General features: G+C 36.6%; 1 protein-coding gene and 6 non-coding genes across 15 annotated transcripts; 2 read left to right on the plus strand and 5 right to left on the minus strand.

Moving 5' to 3' along the window:
- Positions 1-397: 397 nt before the first annotated feature.
- Positions 398-23,594, plus strand: noca-1 (Non-centrosomal microtubule array protein 1; the record flags this gene model as incomplete). 9 transcript variants are annotated; one of them, NM_001316777.4, is made up of 15 exons in its annotated part: positions 398-566; positions 611-749; positions 792-967; positions 1,099-1,179; positions 1,228-1,325; positions 1,371-1,459; positions 9,794-9,939; positions 10,977-11,187; positions 11,776-11,947; positions 15,116-15,203; positions 20,609-20,762; positions 21,185-21,304; positions 21,525-22,168; positions 22,533-22,883; positions 22,931-23,475. In NM_001316777.4, the coding sequence occupies 15 exons, from the start codon at positions 399-401 to the stop codon at positions 23,060-23,062; spliced, it is 2,769 nt and encodes a 922-aa protein (NP_001303706.1). The 9 variants fall into 9 exon arrangements, with proteins under 9 accessions (NP_001303706.1, NP_506274.1, NP_001370898.1 ...); NM_182399.8 differs by lacking the exons at positions 398-566; positions 611-749; positions 792-967; ... (1 more) ...; positions 1,228-1,325; positions 1,371-1,459 and adding exons at positions 2,802-3,074; positions 3,125-3,602 and having other exon boundaries at positions 22,931-23,062; NM_001047700.5 differs by lacking the exons at positions 398-566; positions 611-749; positions 792-967; ... (1 more) ...; positions 1,228-1,325; positions 1,371-1,459 and adding an exon at positions 4,263-4,320 and having other exon boundaries at positions 22,931-23,062.
- On the plus strand, positions 2,265-2,405 carry K03H4.7. Its single transcript, NR_069856.1, has one exon. It is a non-coding gene; the product is annotated as an Unclassified non-coding RNA K03H4.7 (non-coding RNA).
- K03H4.5 lies at positions 3,747-3,958 on the minus strand. Its single transcript, NR_069857.1, has one exon. It is a non-coding gene; the product is annotated as an Unclassified non-coding RNA K03H4.5 (non-coding RNA).
- Positions 7,461-7,603, minus strand: K03H4.6. Its single transcript, NR_069858.1, has one exon. It is a non-coding gene; the product is annotated as an Unclassified non-coding RNA K03H4.6 (non-coding RNA).
- On the minus strand, positions 13,750-13,972 carry K03H4.3. Its single transcript, NR_069859.1, has one exon. It is a non-coding gene; the product is annotated as an Unclassified non-coding RNA K03H4.3 (non-coding RNA).
- K03H4.4 lies at positions 14,266-14,405 on the minus strand. Its single transcript, NR_069860.1, has one exon. It is a non-coding gene; the product is annotated as an Unclassified non-coding RNA K03H4.4 (non-coding RNA).
- On the minus strand, positions 17,176-17,323 carry T09E8.6. The gene has a single exon (NR_069861.1). It is a non-coding gene; the product is annotated as an Unclassified non-coding RNA T09E8.6 (non-coding RNA).
- Positions 23,595-24,162: the final 568 nt, after the last annotated feature.

A 24,162-nucleotide genomic window follows, 5' to 3' on the forward strand; every position in this document is an offset into this window, starting at 1 on the left:
CAAAACATGATTATTTTTTCTCCGTAAATATTACAGCTACCGTAGTCGGGCGTTTGGTCTCGCCACGTAAATGCCGCTCTTCAACATATTTGAATATAAACGTTGTTTTTCTTTTGCATTATCTTTTTCGTTTCGTACGGCACTGATTTTTTATAAAATACAAACTTTGTAAAACAGAAAATAAAAAAGAAAACTCATTTTATCTCCGAAAACTTGTTGCTCGTCTTTGTCTTGTCTCACTTTAAAATTTACTGCCCCGCGCAATTGACGTGTCCGTTAGAGCGCGCTTGCATTATTTTTTTAGTTTCAAAAAAAATCGTTTCTCGTTCTTAACAAAATCGTGTTTTTCTTTTTACGTTCCGCAACTAATATGTTTAACAAGTTTCTATATTTTCAGAATGCTCAAACAACTATTGGCTTTGACTTGCATGCACAAAAAAGATAAAAATAAGCTTGCAATAACTGCTGGAACCGCAGAATGTTCGAACAGATCTCCTCAAAATTCACCGGGATCTTCCTCTGAAGGCGCTGCAGACGAATCTCTAAATCAGAGTGTTGCTATTCCGGTTATAATGCCAATTATTTTCTCATTTAAAATATTATTTTTCAGGAAGAAGCTCATCTGAACACTTCACAGTTTATTTCACTTCCCCTCTCCGACGTCTCATTTGAAGCCGCTGCATCTCAAAATCGAGCTACACCGATTGATTTTGGTACACGAGAAGTGAAAGAAGATGACGATGTTCTCAGTAAGTTGGAGCTAATCGTTCATTTTTAATGTTCCATTTAAGGTGACACTGGTCGTCGTCGAAGCGTTAACTTAATAACGCCTTCTCCTATTCCAGAAGAAACCGAGGATAACTTAACAGAAACGCCTATTCCTGTAGTTGAACACATTCCAAGAAGTGCAATTTTTGAACCTTTCAATCACGAAAATTCTCCTTTGTTCTCCGTGAAGGCACGTAAGGTATGCACGTTGTAATTTAAAACGTCGGCGTGTAGATTTAATCGATAAAAAACGAATCATTTCTCGTTTTCAATCTACTCGTCGTAATGAAATTCGAACAAATAATGGAGTTCTTCAAGAGAAAATTTCAGAAAGCTCATGAATACCGCTCCAACGATTCAACTCTCAGTCCTTCATCATCTTCCAACAATGACGACAGTATCCGGATTGACGTAAGCATCAAAATGATTAAATCATTTTTTTTAGTTTAAAATTTACAGAGTATCCGTGTCCGTTCATCAAAATCTGCAACGAATAATCAACTGAAAGGACGGCTTACACCAATACTAGGAGGGTCCCTTCGCCCGATTCCAAAAAAGTAAAACTCTTTCAATAAGTTCTGATAATTTAATTTCATTTTTAGAAGGAACCGAGTCGCTTTCAACGGAAATTCTACATTTGTCGCACCGGAGAGACTATGCTTGGAAGTTGATAAAATACATCAAGATCGTTGTAGGTTTTCCTTTGTACTAACATTATGTGTTCCTTATGCATGATGTTTATTTGATTAAGACGCACCGAAAACGGGAAGCTTAAAGTGTTGACAAATGTTAATAATGGGTTGAGGTTGGGGGAAGTGGGCAAAAGTAGCCACTCTACATGTATCGTAATCTGTACTATTGGATAATCGGGGTTGACCTCTTTATATTTTGTATTTTTATGCGATATGCAATTGTCCAACTCTTTTTAACTGCTGTGTATTGCTTACCATTGTTTTCGAGGCTTATGTTTCTATTAAATTTACATCTAGCCCCATCGACGTCAGGTGTGTGTTTATGCACTTTTATCTCAGAAGGGAACGTCGTAGATTCTTCTATCTCTTAATATCTGCTGGTCATTTCTCGATTCATCGGCTGTCGTGGTCATTTATCAGAGCTTGTCAGTCTATTGTCCCGGTCACTCGAGTTGTCTGCTCCTCCTTTCTGTGCTCACGGACCTCCTATAAACTCATAGATCTCACCTTTCCTCGTCTCAATGTTTCTATTGTCTTCTTCAATTTCTTGCATTTTTCAATTTGCAAACCTTCCTGCATGCTTTCATGCTTTCGGTAAAATTCGAAAAGTTAGATTTTTTTAAAGATGACTTCCTAGAAAATAAGTTGAAACTAAACAAAATAGTTTGGCCAATTTCAAATCAATATGGCTTACCGTTTTGATATTTCAAAAATAATTATCCAAATTAAATTTACATTTTTCAATGATATTCTCAATAATGTAACTTTAGTTAGTATCCCACCAGATGTTTTGTATCTTTGACATTCTCCATCATAAAGCGTTATGAATGTGGTATAATAGTTGTATAGAATGCATTGAGAATGTGCCCACATCCTGTGACATCTTCAGTTGTCTTCACATCTTCAGACGCCAGGGCGTTACAACCACCTGCCGATATGTGTCTGCCCGAATTTTCGCGCCTTCTTTTTTTGAATTTGATTACGATTCTTCCAACTAGTTGAAAGTAGTCTTCCAAGCAATGTACTTCAAGTTTCTTTTTGTTTTTGCGTTTAAAAAGTATGTTTGTCTCAAATATATTTTGACTAATTACATAAATTAAGAGTTGATAGTACAATTAGATGTGAATATTTTTGCAAAATCCATCAAGCGAATCCATCAATATCTGTCATCAGTGTAAAACATCGGCAAGTATCAATACATGCTTTGGTTTTTTTCTTCTCCTGAACATCTCTACTTTTCATTTCGAAAAACCTTTCTTCTTCAACTTCTCTGTTCATATCTTTATTATCTCGAGCTCTCATTGTTCGCTCTTTTCCAGATTTGCTGTTATTATACTCAAAATGAGTAATGAACGCGTCTCAACTGGGTCTCTAGGAGAACGGTTGATGCTTCGTACTCGAAGTACACGAGGATCCGTACGAGAAACATTGTCGAAAGCGATTCGTTCAACACTCGGAAGAGCATCCTCAATGGAACGGAAGGATATGCCTGATCGTCCAAAGTATGGTACTGCGCTCACTGCAATGACCTCTACAACACCACCTTCACCCAAAGATAGAAGTTCGGATAGTGGAGATGGAGATTCTCCAAGACCCAGAAAATTTTCGAGCAAAGTGAGTTCTAATTCCTAGACTTATTCATTACATTCAAATTCACTTTCTAGGAATGTGCACGGATTTACTTCAGCAACACAAGCAGTGAACATTCTTCTCGATCGAATTCTAGTACTCCTCGTAGGGTTAGACATACGACTGCTTCATCTGGTTATGGAAGTCTAAGTCATCTTCCTCCAATCTCGTATCGTAAAAGTTCGGACCCTCTGAATTCGTTAATGTCTCAAAGCATGTACGTTCAATCACCAGGGATGCACATCGACGAACCAAAATGTACTTCGTTGTCACAAAGACGATTATATTACGAGGATTCTTCGGAAACGTACATACCATCTTCTCCCAGTTTGACAACATTAAAGGATTTCATGATGACCAATGACGATGAAACATTTGATGACTTTGATTTTGACAATGACGATGTCAAATCAGTGATTTCTTCTGCATCAACCAGTCGAATTTTCTCCGTAGACAATAGAATGTCGAAATATCAGAAGAATCAGTCACTCCGTCAGTTTTTAAATTCTCCAGGTATTGATTTAGTTAGAGGTATTATATATTGCAACTGTATACCTGATACTGTAATTTATGCAATGTCTTGATCTAACTGTAGGTATCTTTATTGTGAAGATATTCATCCACACTGACGACAAGTGTTCTCGTTGTCTAAATGTGTTTTCTTGAAAAGTTTCTTGCCGAAAGAACAATTCCCAGTGGATTTATTGGGTCCTCAAGTCGTTGATGCGTCTCTTGTGTCTTGCGCTCAAGTGCGTGCGAAGCACACGTTCATTATAATTTTCTGACAAATGGCTGCTCATAACGTGTCGTCGGCGCTCTTGTGTTTGTGTGTGTGGTCGCCGGCCGAAACAGCCGACGTCGTCCGGTCCCTCTGGATTTCATGCGTTATCTCTGTGGGTTCACGGGCTTCTCTAATGAGTTGAAGGAATCACAAAAAACGCACTTCTCCGAGCATCGGAGACGCACAAGTTGAATTATGATAGACCGATTGAAACGTGCAGTATAACGAGGAAGAATAGGAACCGAAAGAGCTGGTGGGGAAGCCACACCCCGTTAGTCCTCGACAATTTTGCAAAGAATTATTTCTATTTGCAATCACATTCAGCACACAAAAGAATTCACAATTCCAAATGTGCAAAAAGTAAACCGTCTAGAATTTTTACTTCTAAAAATATGCTTCAACCACCGTCCCCTCGATTAGGAAAACGAAATATTATCAAAAATGTAACTGGTAAGTCTAATTTTTGTCCGGAAAAATATGTTAATCTATGAAACCGTTCCAACTTCAATTTGTGCTCAGTTACCAAAAATATTACTTCATCGAACATGAAATCGTTAGGTTTTTGTGTTCATTTGAAAAATAATTCGTGACAGCTGGCTCTATCCATCTGGCACTAAAATTTGGAAAGAGATGTTACAGTTCATTTTTTATTCTCAATCGTTTCATCTTGATGCAGCTGTCACCGAAAGGGTCAGTACTCTTGGTTTTTTTCAACTTTGCGTACAACTCAGCACCTGTGTGTACTTCCCGATACGGAGCATCTGGTACTGTGTCTGTTACGAATGGGTATGTATCGCATTCGATCGGCAGAATGGTTGTGCGCAAGGCAAGCAACAACAGCAATAGCTGTCATCTTAAAGTTGTAAATCATTCGGACGTTTTAGCGTATACTCATATCTCTTTTCCATTGTCTGCAATTTGCTTCAAACATTTAATGTCAGAATGAAACGTTAGGAGATTTTATGAATGGCATAATTTCCAACTGCTTTTCAAACCCAATTTGGACTTTTATGATTTGAATCCTAGCATGCCACGTTTCCATGTTCTATTTGCCAATTCCTACTCGGCGTTTGCCGCCAGCTTCCTACCCAAGGCTTCGCAACTTCTTACCCAAGCCTTGCCCAAAAAATAAAAACATTTATAAGGAGTTGCCAAGACTTGGGTAAACCTTGGGCAAGAGTTGGGCGCCGCCTCAAAAATGAAAAAAGTCGGGGACTGCCTCGTCGTCTCGAGGCGTCGCCAAAGTCTTACCCAAGTTTTGCCTATTTCTTACCCAATTTATACCTGTGTGTTGAACTTTGATCGCATTTCCCGTTGTGCCGAAGTCTTACCTGCTGAGCCATGATGGTCGCGCGAAAAGATGCACACTAGTAATAATATATAGTACTCATATTCTGATAGATATTTTTGAGGAAGTATCAGACATATCGGATTGATACGGTATTCTCACATACCTTATTTCATTTGTTTTCAAGAGTGCTCCCTGATGATTCTAAGTTCAGAATTTACAGAATTACTGTAATTCATGTTTGTTTCATGTCTTTATAAAAGTTTACATTTCAAAGGAACAGTTCAGTCTTAGAAAAATTCAAAATTTGATGCATAGGATTGGACTGACTATAATTTGACTATTGGACTGACTAGGAGAAGAATAATCCTGAAGATAACTTTTTTATTTTATTTTTAGATAAATTAAATGGTTTATTAGACAAAGTGGCAATAGAAAGCAAACTTTGTTCGTACATTTTTTTTAAACAATGTTAGCCATCAGAGAAAAATATTTAGAATTTGCCTTTGAAGGGACAAGTTTTCCTGTGAATTCTTTCAATTACAATGAAATTCCTCTATTTTAAATACAAATTAATCAAAACACAAAGTGTCGATTTACGCTAAACATTGCGCATGCGGGATTTCGGAATCTTGTTCGTTCTTTACATCTGCAAACTTGGGTAAGAAGTTGGCAAAACTTGGCTAAGACTTCGGCAAGACTCGGGCGAGGGAGTTTACACTAGAATTGTTGAAGTTGGCTAAGACTTGGGCATACTCTGGGCTAGAAGTTGGCAAGAGTTGGGTAAGAAGCTGAAAAAGCCCAAACTTGGGGAAGAAGCTGCCGGGAATTGCCGAGTAAGTTAAACGTTGCCAATATTAAATTCACCATACCTTTGAAACTCTTGATCATCAATTGAACTGGTAAAATTGTAAAGAATAAAAGCTTTTAGTAGTTTCGTGTGAAATTGAGAGTTCGTTCGTTCGTTCATTTTGCATTTCTTCCCACAATGGCACTAATGGCGTCTCCATACCCTCCTTCTCTTGCCTGTGTTGTCCACCTGTTTCCTATTCACACTTGGGCACTCTTCTCAAAGCAAACGGGACCTGTCTGTCATACCTGATTCATCATCGTTCACCATTCAACCCCAATACCTTTTATCCAATCGGTAAATGTTGTCTCAGATGACAGAGCTCGACAACAACTTGCATAAACTTTCTGAATGAACCCCAAAATTTGTGCGGTTTAGTGAGACCCAAAAATGCCAAAAAAAGTTTCATGCGTTAAAAAGTTGCAAAATTGTAGTCGTGGTTTTCTTATTCAATTTATTTTGCTGACGGATGGTAACTCATTTGACAAATCGCTGCCATTCCAAACTATTTTAAGCTTTTTGAAACATAAGATTTGCTGACATTAGTTAAGATCTAATTTAAATATCTGTATGGTTGGACTTATTCAGGATTTGTTTAGGCTTGGTCTACTTTTTGAGGAATTAATTATCACTTTTAGGTTTTGATAGTCTAATAAATTTCAGTTTCATAATGTAAAGCTGTATGAAGATGAAGCTGCAATGATGGTCACGCCTTTTTTGCATATGTCCCGTCTCTCAACAGAACGCATTCACCCATTCGCAGAGTCTTTCCTGCTTGGTAGTGTCTATGTCTCTTTTTTCTATCCGTGGCCATGCCCGTTACGTCGCTAGCATTCACCGTACCGGTGCATATCCGCAACTGTCTTGGCCATTTTCTCTTCTTCTGTTGGACATCTTTTCTAGAGACATAGACAACAACCACCGCAAAGATATTATCCTCATATCTGAATAATTTAGTTTACAAACCACCATACGTGTGTCTCTCTTCTTTTACCGTTCTTCTTTTCTCCACCTGATTTATACCCGAACTCTCGTTTTCTAGGATATGTTCTAATCATAATCATTGTGTTCGTATCCCGCTGCGATTTTTGCTGCTTGTACTACTATTCCAACTTCGTTCGTCAGATATAAATTTGTGTGGATCACAAAAAGTGTTTCTAGTATTCAACTGAATACGGGCACTTTTTGATTCAACCACATGGCTTCACTCTGCAATAGTATAATTGGTTGGATAAAAAATGACAAAGAAGGTGAGTTTCTCAACGCATTTATTACAATAATTGATCTATTAGTAATTGCCTGGGATTTACAATTGTAGAAGAGTTGACGCCAATAAAAGTCGAAAAAATGTAGATTTGAACCGTTATACTGTTATGGTCAGTTAAGTAACAATTTCGAATTTCATAAATTGTTCAGCCACTGACCTTATGTGTAAAACACTCAATATATTTCAAATGAAGCGAATCTCAACTCGAAATGCTGGATCCTATTGAATAATGCTCAGCGAACTGTCAATCAATTTGAATAGAATATGCTTGCTCGTCTTGCATTTTTTGAACCCTGGCACATATGTTGCATATGCCCAATCATTCTGTGTTGTGTGTATGCCTATTAGGTGCCTCAAAAAACCAGCCAATTGCCTACAAACACCCATCATTACGTGAGATGTCTCCGAGAATCTCGGTTAACAGTCATCAGCCACTGAAACGAATAAGTATTAGGAGAATTTGAAGACTATGGTCTCTAATGGGTTATCGTTTAAATGTGGGCGGGATTACACAGAAACCAATTTGGAAGCGTTTGTTTTCCTTTTTATTTGCTTGTTCTCAAGTGATGGCTAAAACTGTGGCACCTTTCTGCATCAAACGTAGGTTCCTTTTCCTTAATTTTTTTTTCTGGCTGGCGATTTTCAACGAATTTCGTGGTGTTTATCGCAGCTGATCTACGATAGCTTGTGGTCATGTGGGGATCCTCTGATTTTCCAAATATATTTTCACATTCTAACGCGCTTCTCTGGTTATCTGACCTCTCATCTCGCTGTTGAGGAAGACATGGAACGCACCCTTTACCCAATTTTTCTACAATGTCCTGAATTGCTTAGGGGAAACATGGTCTGCTCCGGGATGAGAGAATGAAATGTGTTTGGGATGTGTATAGGGACTACTTTGTTTGGTGTACAATCCCAAAAGTGTCGATGGTAAATATTGGCTGTTCGTCTTACTTGTTTTGGCCTTGACTCGGTAACCGAACCCTCTCCGACAACACGGTTTTTATTGTGCGAACGTCGTAATTTAGGTGGTCTCATGATATTATGGAATAGAAAGAAATTGAGATGGGTTCAGACGACTGAGAACAGAAGTTCTAATCAATTCGTTTCCACTACATTAGGCTTACTCAAAGGTCGATTTAAGTTTCCAAATTTGAAGAGTACAGAGAGTTTTAGAAGTTCAGAATCATCAAGGAATCATATTAAGATCGTAGAAGCTTTTGAAAAAACGTAAAATATCAGTAGGCAAATTACCATCAAATGGAAAAGCTTCACTTTCCGACATTGATGATAGGCAATCTTAGACCGTCCATAAAATCTCCTGTCATTTAATTATGCAATACCAGATGGCCTCTTGTCTTCTCCCGGAAGGTACACAGAGATTAAGATGGGACATGCATTCACAGAAAAAACGATGAGAACATAAATAGTGCTCAGTCGGGATCTCTTTTGACACACATGTTTTTGATCTAGTCGGCGCCACTGGTTGGTCTACCAATAATTCAATAGTTTATTTGGGATCACAGAAAAAAGATGAAAATGCCCCTAATATCCTGTGTAATGACAAAAGAAAAACGTTGTTCGCAGCTCCAATGCTGCTCCCTTCTCTGACTGATTGATTCTTGGTGAGGGCGGACGCGGCGACAAAACTACTTGTGATGATGATGATATGAGAGCATCTTCTCTCCATCTCTTATCCTGTGCAAAGGTCTCAATATCATTTCATTTCGAACCTTAGTTTTCAGGCTTTCTATTTTTTCTTGCTTTGTTGTGAGATGAGAGCCTAGCTTTGTATATCGACTCATGCTTGGTGATTGATTACACGAATAGACACACATATCACTTGAAGAGTTATGTTGTTTTGAAGTGCGATTACCACTTCGACTTATCGTTTATTTTTTTAATTTCTAAATTTTGGTATATTCGAACTGCTGTAGATGCTATTTATCGAACGAAAATGTGTCTAGTCTGTGCCGGATGTAAAGTATTATCTACATTACGAGCATATTGTACTGGATTCATGCCTAATATTACTGTAATCATAGCGCCAAAGAAGGTATTGACTTCAAATTCGTCGTCTTCTACTTCAGATATTTCAATGCATAGAAGTATTCCGGAAATTTATGTTCCCAATGATAAGTATAATGAAGAGAAACCGATTCGTAGAAAAAGTCACGGAAATAGTGAGTCATTTCGAGATGTTTTAGAGGAAAAGAAAATCTGAAGAAATTACAAATATACTAATCATAAAACTACGCTTCTGTCGTTTGACCACTGACTCATAAAATTTTGAAGTGGACATTCGCCTATGTTTTTTTAATCACCAAACATACGGCGGCATCTTCTAAGAAATTACAACGAGAATGTTATCTTGTGGCCGTGGAAAAATGCGGCAGAGATCAACGGCGTTTAATGACAGTGGTTAGAGAATTAAGATTAAATGCAAAAAAAATTGGTTCATTTTTTAACAATATTTAAGTTGATTTTTAAATTTATAATTAAAATTTCTAATTTTCAGTTCGCCTCCGTAAACGTGGAGATACGTCCCGTCGAGATGCAGTGGAAGCTGGATTCGAACCGAGAGATACTGTTCCACGATGTCATTCAACACAGTCGTTGAGAGATGTTCAACGTGTTCGATCATACAACAATTCACAGTTTCAGGTAATATATTAAATTTTATTCCGAAGTTACTTCTTCTGGGTCCAAAAAATAATTATTAACCAAAAAACATTTAAAAAAATGGTTTTGATTTTGGGTCAAAGTACGATAAATTAAAATTTTCAAAAAACCAAAAAATGTAATGGTTGAATTTATTTTTGTAAAACCATGAAAAGTGCAATTTGTCTCCGTTTTGTTTTGAGATCTAAAAACAAAAAAAAAACAATTTCTCACCGAAATACTAACAAAAAAAAACAAAAATCCGAAAAAAAAATCCCAGCCCTGATATGTATTTTACGGACACATTTTGTTGAAATGCAGTAAATTCGATGCGAATCTCGAAAAAAAATGTGGATATTGATTTTTGAAAATAATTTTTCTGGCCTTATTTATCGCTGATTCTGTTATTTTCGAATTCTTGTTGGACGGAAAGATATCTCGAGAGATCATGTGTTTACAGCATTTTAACTATGGGATTTACGAAAAAAAAAACAATTTTGAGCCAACTTCCTATTTATTTTTCAAGCATTTCAATTTAGATTTGACCTTTCAAATTTTTGCCGAAATTTACTTCAAAAAATAACCTAATTGTTTTTTTCCTACGTTGTGAATGATGAGTAGCAAAACCCGTTAGATGTCGGGCCATGCGTAACGAGTCATAGGAATGCCGATCAAAAACATTCTCTCATCGTTTTTTTTCTTTTTTATTTCTAAAAAACCAAAAATCTATTTTTCAAAAAATACCAAAACAATCAAAAGAGAATGTTTAAAAATAAATTTGTTCTTTTATTTTGAATCTTCAGCAATTTTACATTTATCAAGTTCAAAATTTTATTTATAAAACCCAAAAACTATTTCCTATTGTATTGATTTTTCAAATAGAAGTAGTGAATATATTTTTCTCCCAATTCATAAAAATGTGAAGACTTGGATATTTGATTCTGAAAATTTAATCTTTACAATAATTCGACAGTTTGTTGCTTGCTGAATGTTTCCCGCCCTCTTGTTTTGAGTAAAAAATATAAATTGAATGTTCTCAGGCCAGTGATCTTTCACTCAATCCAAATGGAAGTATTCGTGCTGCTTGTGACAGTACAAGTGGATCTGTCGCCCCAACAGCAGTTGTAAATCCTGCCCGGAATCATGTCATTTCACATCGACAACAACATCATACAAGCTACGAGAAGGATCTTATTCCCCATCATAACATTGATGTGGATCGTCGCCGTAGTTTGCAAGCTCTCAATGGCTGTAAGTTTTCATTTTTTATATCAATTTGTTGTAGGATACTGTGAGCGCCGACAGTTTAGTGATAAAGTTGAGTTTTCTCTGAGTGGACGAAACGAAACGAAATAGAAACATTGAGCAAGACCACAGATAGTGAGGAAAACTGGAGGTTTTGTGTGAATCGCGACCACCGATTGAATTGAATTGAAGTGAGCACACACACACACACCCAGCACACGTACAAACATACAGACCCGTTGACGGCACACGTCCGTATATTTCCATCTCTGTCGTTTTGGTGTGGTTTATCAGCTTATTTGACTATCACCTATTCTAGAGAAAGTGAGAAAAGAAAGAGTTTTGTTTGTGTGTTGAAATTGAGTGAGTGAGGGTATGCACTAGATTTCAAGTACTCACTATCTTCCTGCTCCTTCCAACTTCATTTTCGTTTTACGTGTGGCTATCACAAGTAACGGAGTGTCACGATGCAATCAATTAGAGAACCGCGAAGTGTCGAGCTTAGAGAAAGCAATAAATTTATGCGATCAATTTCACATGGTCGTGCGAGTACCTGGCGACGAAATCGAATTAGACCGGACAATCAGCTTTCAGCATCTGCTCTCTATCAACTAAATAATGGCGGTTCACCGAATGGAGTGAGATCTCAATTTTCACCTTCGGATCTTTCTATCCATACACCAGTTCATCATGTTGGAAGTCGAGTTCGAGTGTCCAGTGTCAACCAGATTTGCGATTCGAACAGTGCTCCACAATTCAGTATCGAGTGAGTTTTTTATTTTTTGTTAAAATTTAAAATGAGTTCTCTAATTTTAAAATTTAAAAGATAAATTTCATGTGACATTTTTTGTGATAAAATGTATAATTTTTTGCGGCTCGCATTACATAAAAACCTGAGCTGAGACAAAACAAATTGAACCAAAAAATTAATTCGGTTCGAATGATTTAATTGATTAAAAAAAAGAGCGATTTCACTAAAATTTAAATATTTCAAAATTAATTTAACCTTTAGAGAGGTGAAAATTTTTGGTCTAAAAAGTGTTTTTTTTTTTAATTTTTCGTTAAAATATTGAACATTTTTTCTCAAATTTTTTGCAGCACCCAAAATTATATTTAGTCTGCTAATTTCAAAAAAAAAACCCCGGTTAGGATACTTCATATTTCTAGAATGAAAAATACTCGGTTAAAATTTTTTCCAAAAAATAATGGGATACGTTATACTAAAACCATAAAACCTGACTATAACCCTTTTGTTTCAAATATCTCGTCGGTTTTTTTCAATGAGTATTGAGAATCCGGTTTTACGATTTTTTTCTACTTTTATCCCATTCTATCGTCGTAGGCGGTGTCTCTTTTCACAACTAAACCTTTCGTCAGTTTGCTTTCTCAAGCAGTAAGATTGAATTGAAAGAAGGAAGGACTCGTCCGTCCATATGTTTCAACTATCAATCAAACTTCATGACCCGATTTTAAACCCCGGATTCAAATTCTTGAGCGAATTTTCCTACTTGTTTCTCTAACTTTCCATTCGCTGAGAAATTATTTTACCATATGACACTGACGCCTGCTCATCGAGAATCATATTTCATCGTTTCTTTTATGCTTTACATATATTTTATCCACGCCGATGAGTCGAGAAAATCCCGTAGTTTATTGTTATTTATTGTTAGACGCTGCTCTTTTCTTTTAACTTTTTGATTTGTTTTAGTAAGAATGGAAAGTAATCAATTCAATTGAATATAAACGTAGAGATGTGCAATGGAAATTAGATTTGGTCGGAACATTAGGAGAATTTATGTGTCGGCGTTAGGAATTGTCAATGTAGTACATGGTCCCTACGAATCACTCAGTTCTTAATGTTTTGTACACTTTTTCCAAATACTTGTTTCAAAAACTTTGCAACGAACTTGGCACCTATCACATTTGATATTCATTTCGTCGTTCCCTTGAGATTTTTAACTTGTACTCAAATAAAATGTTTCTTGCTTTGTCACATTGCACAAATGTTGCAAATGTCACACGAATTTATCGCAAGAAGAAGTGTCTGAGAACCAAGGAGTGCATATGTGAGATAATGGGTCATTCTTCCCTCGGAGCACAGCTACATCTAATTGGGACTCTTCTTGTCCCCATTATTCATATATCGTCTCGCCCTTCTCTATCTGCCTGTGCCTTTTCCACTTTCGATGAACCTCTTCGGACATGAAGAGCATCTTATCCAACAGTGTCAAAAGCATTAATTCTTTGCTTTTCTTCACAAATGAACGTTCACACTGTTCTTGTCATTTTAAATTGAATCGATTTGTTTGTTGTTAAGATTCATCTCGCGTCACTGAGAATTGTATTTGTTTTATATCCTGTCCGATTTATCTTTTCTGAATTCAATTAGATCAAATATATTATGCACGCAATCAGGCTCGCCAGTCGTTCTTGCATCACTTTGCCTTTTTATTGTTCGAGTTCCCCCTGTTCTACATTCGGCAATTTATTTTGACAGTTTATCAATTAGTATTCATTCTTTAGAGAATTCTCCCCAGTTTTCCAATATTTGATAAATTATGAAAGCGGCTTTCGTAAGTATGAGAAGAATTGGTTCGTCTCCCGTTTGGGTTAGTAAAACGAAATAAAATGCGCATATTGCATGCACACATCCAAACGACGACATTCATCCGGAAAAGAGCGGCATCACGACGGGAGATAAAGATGGCAAGTCGTAAAAGAAGGTGATACTGTAATGGTGAATTGGTGACACCCACGAATCTCTTCTGCCATTTTTGTACTCTAATGAATCACAAAAGTATCATTACCGCCGTTTGTTTGCTAGATTCGTCATTCTTTCTGTTCTCTAGGTCTTCCCTCCGAAATCTGAGTTCGTTTGAATTGAGAATTTCAAAAAAAAAGAATCTTCAAATTTTACGATCAAATAATATCTAAACTTAGGCATTCCCACTTTGTTGGAAAATGTTTAATAAGCTTTTCTCATATTTCGTGCAATTATTAGTTTTTCTTCCAATTTATATAATTCTGAAACATATTTAAAACGTCCACACTTCATTCATGAGCCTTTTTTGAAAATTAGAAAGAAATGCCCTTATGTACACATCTAAATCCCAGTTAATTCATGTGTGTACGCGCTCTTGCGTCTGCTGGCTCTAACCACCACCGCCAGCCGTCACGTTTTCGTCCAAAATGAGCACGAGAAGAAGACACCCTGTCTTGTCCCAAATTGGCTCCCATCCGTTTCCCGTTCTCTGCCCCACGCATCGATTCACTTCCACTTTTTCTTCCTTGAGTTTTTGTCTTTAACGATCAGACAGCTGACTGCTTGACAATACAAAAAACTCTAGTGTAAGTGGTCATTGTCAGTGGTCATTTCCTCATTTTTTCGTTCATGTTTTGAGTTCTCTTCTTTTTTTCTCTACTGCTTCGCGAGCATTTTTTACTTCGAGGTATCATTTCTCACTTACTTCCGTTGAACGGATTTTCACAGCTTGGTGGGAAAGTGTAACAGTTGAAACGACATTTTGAATAAAAGAAATGTAACCTTGAATCTTACAAACTGTGCAGCCGACAATGTTTTCGTTTCTTTCTTTTCTCTTGATCACTTCTTTTTGGCAACCACTTTGAATTCTTTTTGTTTCCGCAATACTTTCATGCTTTAGCCTAACTCAAAATCATTCTTTCATTGATTTTTCTAGATATTCAATGAAGCTATGTCATTAGTGTCAGGAAAAACGGAGAGCTCGGCACGATGGTCTATACGGCCTTCGTGTTCATGTAATGATTCTTTGTTCACAATATCTGACACTGAATGTTCGGAAATTGAAGCAGATATGCGACGCAAAGATCGTCATAATTGGAAGAAAAGGTGCCTTTCATAATAAAAAAAAAATTTTAAAAGTTTTTTTTTCAATAGTTAAATTTCAACTTTCAGTCAACGCCGCAGTGTTCACAACATTGGAAATCCGGTTCGAAATTCGTTTGTGGATGGAATAAAAACTACATCGACTCCAAAAAATCAGGTTAGTTTTTTTTTTCAATTCTCACATTTGAAAAAAAAAGTTCAAGCCATCTATCAATCATTTATATCCAGAAGGTCAAAATTCTCTATATAATTAATGATTATATCGCCCTTGAAAAAGTGTCAAAGTTTTCAAAGCGTTCAACTATTTTTACACTCACTTTTTTGTCAATCTATGCCGATAGAACGCCTCATTTGTCCTCGACTGTTCATTTATTCCTTTGCAAAAACCCAGTTTCCGACCGACGATAGCAAAAGCAGTCTCAAATTGGCGACTACGGCCACTTTTTTATGTGTTTTTCTGGGTGTTAATCGGGGTGACTGGGAATTTCTTTTTGTCTGTCTCAATCAGTAAAACAAATTAAAATATTGTCGACTTTTTCGAAAAAAAAACGGAGATTTTTAAGTTTATCAAAGTTATTATCCAGGCGCGAAAATTTGTTATTTTTGACTGAAAACTACGGTACTCGGTCTCGAAACGACGAATTTTTGTCAAATGATGAGAGATGTGCGCCTTTTAAGAGTACTGTAATTTTCAAATTTCGTTACTAGCAGAATCTAAATTGATTACTCATAGTTTTCCTCGCGGTTATACAAATGTTTATATATTGTTATTTAATTTAAAAAATTATCTATTTTTATCGAAAAACTAAGAAAATACTTGAGAAATCAGCAAAAGCGAAAATTTAAAGTTACAGTACACTTTAAAGGCACACACCTTTTTCCATTTAACAAAAAAATGTCGTGTCGAGAACGGGCGCCGTATTTTTGGAGCAAAAAGTCGCAAAGTTCACGTCTGGGTAATAGATAACTTCAAAGTTTTTGTGCAAAATCAGATTTTAAAATTTGCGGACTAAAAACAGTGTAACCAGATTCTCCACTGAAAACTTTTTTTATCGTCGTTTGTTGAAAAGACATAGTTTTTCGAATTGTATACATTTTCTCTGAAAAAAGACCCTCCGGTAAACATTTTGTCTCTATTGTGTTTATTGGAATGAGTGTTTACCTGGATCCGAACTTTTATTTCGTTTCTCTCCTCACTTCCACACCCACTTCTGTTCTGTTCGCTTCACAATTACTATTCGGAAACGAAGCGAACGTTGCTGCTGGCAATGATGGTAATAGGTGGGGGCCTGGATGAAATTGTACGCACCTCAGTGGTACTTCACTCTCATCTGTTCTACTTTGTCCTTCTACTACTCTGTGTTATGCAAAGGTCCTTTTTTCTCTCTCACATTCTGCAGTTCCTTCTTTTTCTTCGTCACTTTCAACCTCATCCATTCTATCTCTCACCCTGCGTCTCTCATGTTTTAGTTGTCCAGTTTTTTTGAATTCGTTCTAGTCGCCTTTTGTTTTTTATCAGGCCGAATCACTTTGTTTTCATATACTTTTTTTGAAATTATGACTCAAAATTGGTAATATTCGGACTAATAGGCCCTTTTCAAAATTCTTCAATCATTTGAACATTTCATTAGAAATCTTTTAAAATCTCCTTTCCTGTTTCACAGTCTTCTTAACACACTCATCCTCTAAACCATATGACAATAGATCAACAGACGGCTGCACAATGTGCCACTTTCTGTGTTCCCTTTGATTTTATACGTTTCCATTGAATATGAGGACGGTGGTGAAAACATTGAAAACAGATGTCGCCAGATACGTACTCTTACGGCCTTTTAGTCATTTAATTGACTCGTGGCTATTTCAAGAATGTTGTCATCATGTGATTTTTCGCAGTTTTCTGTTTTTTTGTGAAAATTTAAATTAAAAAGGAAAACACAGCTTTCTAATTTCGTCCCATCAATTAGAACAACTAGAACATGCATTTTCTTCCTGCCGCCTCACACAAACGTTCTGATCGATGTGTTTCTCTACTTTCGTCTTCTTTGCTGTTCTTTTTTTATATTTCAGCCTAGTCATCATCATTTATAACACATACACACAGAAAAGAAAAAAAACCACAATCCTTCCAATTTTCTTTCGGCATCACGAAACCCCCGTTGTTCCTCTGGGTAAATAGTGTCAAGATTTTTTTTGGTCTCTGTCCGTGGCGCCGCCATCACTATTGTCCCTTTCGGCTCTTCTTTTTCTTCTTTCTTATGTTTTGTTGTAGCGTTTTATACTAAACTATTTGCCATTGTGATGATGAGAAGACACTATAATCTGTCTCTTACATTGAAAGTTAAGCATATGGTAGAGAGCTGGTATTAGATGGCCTCGCACCAGTTCACCACACAGATATATCGTTAAATGTGACACATTCTCTATCGAAGAAGGCCGAAAGTGTCGAGTTACGCACCCCCTCACAACCGGCTGCACATTGTGCATTGGTTTGCAAATTTTTGTACCTCCACTTTTTATATAAATTTTTGGATCCTACACATTTTGAGATTTTTCATTATCAAATGCAATTGTTTATTTAAAATGCAAAATACGGTACTTCGTCTTAGAAATTCCGAAAAAAATTTTAATGCGGTTTTTTTTTTAATTTTTGGTCGTTGGTTTTGGAGAAAACATTTCACAGCAAAATTAAAAAAAAAACATTAAATTAAAATTTAAACAAATTGATGATATTTTCGGTCGTGTCGAGACCCTGTACCGTATATTTTTTATCATGAATCGTTCAGAATTGCTCAAATTTTTATCCTAATTTTTCCCATGTTTTTATGCTTGTTGATTCTTATCGATGTTGTCCTGTATGTCTCCCATATGACTGACATATCCGTTCCCGGTGTCTTCTATATTTCCACTCAAATTCCGTCAAACGGTTTTATGTCTTTCTCTTGTCCCTTTTTCATTGTCTTTTTCAATTTTTACCGCTACCCGCCGCCAATGCGGATAATCATCTTCCTCAAACTTTATAATTAAGCAACAAGCCCAAAATATGATGGCCGCAGCGAATTTCATTTCATTTACGCTAATGTTTTTTCTTCGGCGCAGAAAAATGCGTGGAATTGTCAAGACCCGGTTCGAATAATTAGATTTTCTTCCACCTCCACCACACTCGTTAGTCTTTTACCACACCCTTCAAACCCCTCTATGTCTATATCTCTCTCTCCCTAATATATGGCAGATTCCACCTATTTTTCGTATTTCAAATCGAGTTCATTCTCCTCAATATGCTAATTTTTGGACGCCATCTCTTCCAACCCTCTTTGTGTTAACTGCTTTTGTGACCAAGACATATTTATTTGATGTTAGTTTTTCCAAAGAAGTTAGTAATCATTTCACAGAAAGTGAACACGCTTTTTTATTACTCACTGATTCTGTTATTTTTATTGTCTTTCTACTCTGAACACTTAAATATTTTATTGGTGTCGGTGGATCCATTTCTAATTGAACATAATAGTCTCCATTTGGAATTAAAATTTTTCTTGGTAATGTTCGTCCTACTTCCCCAACCATTGCATCTTCCTCTTCCTGCTTATTATCATTTATCCCTGCCCATCATAGCTGTTTTTCTTTTGTTGGCTCAAGCGTCCTACTATTTCCGCGCAACCATCCGCCTGTCCATCTTGCAGAAGAAGCAGCCTAGAAGATTGTTTGTCCTTTTTTCCGCGTGCGCACGCTCTGCACCTCACTATGCCCATCGTCATAAGCATATAGTGTATTTGGTGTCTCTCTTGTTTCTGCCCACACGCACAGTCTTTTTCATTTTGCATCTGTGAATCTCTGTTCTTTTTTACGCGTCAGTTTGGTTCTAGGTTGACTTGCCTCCGAAAACTTTTTCGCGGAAGCTCGGCATGATATCCTATATTCCACGAATGCACACACACACACACCAATCTTGTAATGATTTCCTCTTTTCACTTACTCTAATTTCTTGATACCGTTCCTATTTTCTAGGATTTGTTTCTGTTTTCATTGTTTCTCTTTCCCCTCTCGTGTCGATTACTTACGACACTTACAACTTGTGATCCTGACCTAGAATACGAAATTACGAGGATAATAGGTCTTTTTTCTTCGCAAGAATTTCCAATGTTTTGTTAGACAAGACGTTGATTTGAAACTTTTATGAATGGTAACCCGTATGATGACTCATATCCGTCTATGCGCTTTAAACGTTCCTTTTGTTTTAAAATTCATTATTTTTGTTTTTGTAAACGCGACGGTCTGAAGTAGCACTTGCTCGAGCAAAGCTTATAAGCTCTTCGTCCAACTTCAGTTTTTTTGGCAATAAATTTCCGTTTGATTGAACACAAAAAAGCTGACGGAACTCTCCCATTTTGTCTTCCATTTCACACGCCTTCTTTCCATCATTTGCCACCCAACCAGTAGTTGTCGTCTTTCCCACAAATAACTGATTCTTATCTGGGTTGCAATTCGAATTCGGAGAAGTCTATCTCCGTAGTTCATTCCAACTTTTTTTTTCATTGCATTCTCATTCCGTTACTGCATTTAGCTATATCGCCAATTCTTGTGGCATTCCCATCCATTTATTGGATAGAGAATACGCCTAGGGTTTTCCTTATTTTCCCACCTCCACCCACATGAACTTTTTGAAAAAAGATTGGTAGATAGGAGACGAAGAAGGTTTTAGTGATAATATTCTCACAAAATTTTGGGTCATTCTCCTCTCAATCTCATCTGGTGGACCAGTTAGCAATTGAAAGAATTTATGGCCACCATGGTCACCTCTTTGCTGGTGCCGCCGCCGTCGCCGCCCCCACACATCTCAAATCTTCGGTCAGTGTTGCTTCGAATTCTTTTCTCACTATCAGAGTTGGATCAATTTGTCGTCCCCGTTCTTTTTTCAGACTATTTTGATGGCTTCTTCTATTTTTCCTTTTTTATGTTTTTTGATGTTCGCCGCTCACTTCTCTTTGATTTCATTCCTCCGTTTCCATTTATTCTGTGTTTCAAATTATTCGAATTCCATATTCCAGCGAAACGAACCTCTTCACCTACCTCTGTGTAGTGTTTATATATATAAATAGGAGTGGAGTGCTAAAACAGAAAAAAAAACTATCAAAAACGATTTTCGCAACTACGTCGAAAATTAAAACCTCCGTAGAAAAAAGTTTGATGTGAAAACATAGTTCTTCTGATCGAGTGAGAAGGAACTTGTGTGGCGGATGAATATTTGTTGTTGTGGTGGAGCAATGGGCAGATTCTATACAAAAATGATAGAACGACTGACTGGTGGTGGCTCACCGACGTCTGATCAAAATGGAAACAGCCATCATCATCATCATCATCTACCACCAGCACCACGTCATCTCTCATCATCTCATCACCAAATTGAGACGATCAGTGGCTCTTCAAAGCTAAGAGCACAATCTGGAAGTCCTGCATTGAATAGAAAAAAAAGACCTGAGGTAGACTTGATAGATATGATGGCTTGAAAAAATATTATTGAAACCCATATTAATCAACAAAAAATATTGTTCATATTCCTTTTTTCAGATAGCAGTTGCTCCACTGGCTCACAAAAGTAGACATTTGAGTGAATCTCGAGATGAGATGCGTGGCGGTGCAGAACGACGTGGCAGTGGTGGTCAAATGAATTTACCAGCCTACACTAATTATCTTATACGCCATTCTGGAGAAGAGCGTCTTGGTTTGTAAAATTTCGCATTTCTTCTAATCAAATATGAAATTTTTAAAAATCCGATTTTCCAATTTATGCAAATCGAAAAACGAAACATTTCGATTTCCTAAAAATCGTAAAACATTTTTTTTAATTATCAATTTTTATGTTGACGAGAAAAAACATAAGAAAACATTCTTCTTAAAAATGATGAAAAATTTTCCAAAGTTGAAAGGTTTTTTCGAAATATCGTAAAAACAAAAGTTTTAGAATTTTCTGAAAACTGAAAATTCGATTTTTTTTTCTCGAATTTTGTTTATGTTTATGAGAAAAAAAGCAAATCTTTCAAACCAAAAATTCAAGTGTTCGAAATATTGGAAAAACTGAATTTTCTTTTTTTGGAAAAAATCGAAAAACCAACACTCTGGCTTCTAATATTCATCATGTTTCAGTGGATGGACCGGTCACTAATGCCAGCGATGCTCGGATTGCTTATCTTGAAAAACGAATCCGAGAACTTGAACTGACACAAAAAGAACAGAGCTCTCATTCAACACCAAGCCAGTCGAGACGTAGGTGTTTTCTTCCCTCACCTGTGGTCTCACTTGATATAGTGTCAAACTGATAAGAACAGTTGATGGGGTCAATTGAGACAATTAAATGTTGAACTGTGTATGACAAAAGCGTTGCCGCCGCGTAAGAGAAAGTAGTGAGATAATGTGTTGTGATCATAAATGATGGATTACATGATATCCATTTGTTATCATATTGATAAGTTCTATTTTGTTGCAGATTCTTCGTCTAAATCGTCTCATTTCAATGGAAGCAGTAACTTGTCTACAAGCGAACAACTCCGATTGCAAGAAATGAGCGATGAGTTGGCGAACAAGGATCGTAAAGTTACATCTTTGGAATCGAAGCTTCTGAAAGCTTATCAAAGAATTGAACGACTGAACGAGGAGTACGACGGAAAAATAAAAAATCTGATGTATGACAGTGAACGTGCTCGCGACGATCTCACTCGATGTGTTGATAAGATTCAGCAATTGGAAAACGAACTTGATGAGACACGAGCTGCAGTACAAAATGGAGATCATGCAAATGAACAGGAATATCATGAGTTACGAGATAAGATCTGGAAACAAGAACGTGAACTTCAAGAGAGTCGTACGTTGCTTACTCGTTTGCGAGAAAAAGAAGCAGAATTTGAGAGAATGCGATCAGAGAAAGGATATCTTGAGTTGAAGAATGAGAATCTCAACAAGAAATTGGAAGCGAAAAAGCGAGCAGTTGAAGAACTCGAAAGAAGTGTTTCGACTCTTCGATTGGAGCAAACTATTTGCCAGCAATCATGCTCATCTGGATCAACACCGCTTGCTGATGAGATGGAGATTATGTCAGATATCCGACCATCACTCGCCAGACCATACACCAAGGTAAGTATTTATTAATTTTACACTTCCTAGTGAAATCTATTGAAAGATTAACTTTTGAAATGGACAACTACAAAAAAATTATCAGAAATTAGAACTAGAGAAAAGTCGATCTGAAAGTGTTTCTATCCCATCAGCTAAAAAATTGCTTTGAAAAAGTGTTTTCAGTGTCTTATCCACATTATAATCTTTATTTTAAGATTTTTTGTGAACCTGAGAACAACTTGAGGTATTTTCAGGAAATTACATTATTTAGAAAAAAATCTGAAGTTTATGAAGTTTATTGATGAAGGACAATTTCAGAAAAAATCAAAAAAAAATTCAGAATGTTTGCCTACCCCTAGAGATCTAAATACATAATTTTCAGGCTCATTCGACACTCGGGTCCCACAATATGTCACCACTATCGCACTCAAAGTCCAGTGGATTAACGAAGAGTTTTTCGAATTTTGCGCTCAACTCATCTAAACAGCGTGATGATATCACCGCCAATATGAGCCGATCGATTCGTGAACAAAACCGTCACATAACAATGTGTAGAGCTATGGTTGTTTGTCTGAAGGATACGGTAGACCGAATGGCACGTGGAGAGAATCCTGATGTTGCTCGTCTGCTCGGTGTCAAGTTGAATGTGATGTCTGAAAGTGAAATGGAAGATGATGAAGATCATGAGGCTGATGCATCACAACCGTTTTCAATGATGTCTGCTGAATCAGCGGTATGTTAGCACTCAGAATGCTAATAAAGTTATTGTTTTTTTTTCAGCTCTCGAAGCAATGCGGAAAACTCGCTGATCTCGATAAAGACCTAGATACAATTCGCTGTCAACTCGCAGATTGGCATGGTCAAACAAATGCAGAAGGAGATGGTGATCGTGATGTATGCAGAGTTCAATAGAACATTATCTATATCTGAACATCTTGTATTTTAATCATGTTTTGCTCGTAATCAATTGTACCATAGTTCTCAACACATTTCAATGTTCTTTTTTAAATTTTATTTGACTTCTTCTTGATCCCAACTCCATGAATTAATGACCGTGTAAGTACCCAATCTACTCTCAGTCGTGTAATTAATACTGTCAAATGCGTTTACTGTATGACGAACGTGATATTATCAAGATACTCGTAGTGAATTCACATTTCTGTGCATTTCATGGCCAGGATTTGATGCGTCATGATTTTTCTTCCAGAACCGCATTCATCGAAACTTTCGAACCCATTTCCCATTACGCGGTATCTCGTCCCCATTCATCCATCAAATGTTCCCCCGGACGTTGTTGTTTTACTAATAAAGCTCGTCCCACAAGACTTCATTTTCCATGTCATCTTCAATATTCTATCATTTCTATCCACTTCCATATCATTATTGATGAATGTACTGGCATTTGTGCCTGGAATTGAAATGAATATGACTGCAATTTTTAAATGAGAATTGAAAACTATCTTTTAAAAACTACTCTGAAACTATCGAATACGGGGAAATGCGAGTGAATGTTTAATTTATTCAAAATTCAAATTCCGACAGAGAACTAGATTAAAAAACAGTTTTTTGAAAAACTAAAATGCATTATATTGAATAATGAAGATTTTTAGAAACTAAGAAGTGAAGTTTATTCCTGTTTCATTATGGTTTTCAGTGTTGAAATTTGTAATTTTGAGTTGCGACACTATTTTTCAAGTTTTAACTGGTGACCGGTACGAAATTATCATAATTTCATTACGAAAATATTGTTTTAAATACAGAAATATTACTTAGTTAATCGTAGAAACTCAGAACACATTAATTCTTTGTTTAATTAAATTTATTGTTCTCCCCACCGTAAAAATAATGTGATGAAAACTGCGCGGTGGTTGCAAGAACCGCGTGCGAGGGTTGCAAAGGGGCGGAGCTATGTTTCAACAACGCTTGCCGCTCTCATTGCTTTTATTTCTGCTTTTTCATGCTTTTTTAAAGAATAATCACTTTTGTTTTTATTTCTTGATTTATTCTTTGTT

This window comes from Caenorhabditis elegans, chromosome V (genome assembly GCF_000002985.6).
Source record: "Caenorhabditis elegans chromosome V".
NCBI lineage: Eukaryota > Metazoa > Nematoda > Chromadorea > Rhabditida > Rhabditidae > Caenorhabditis > Caenorhabditis elegans.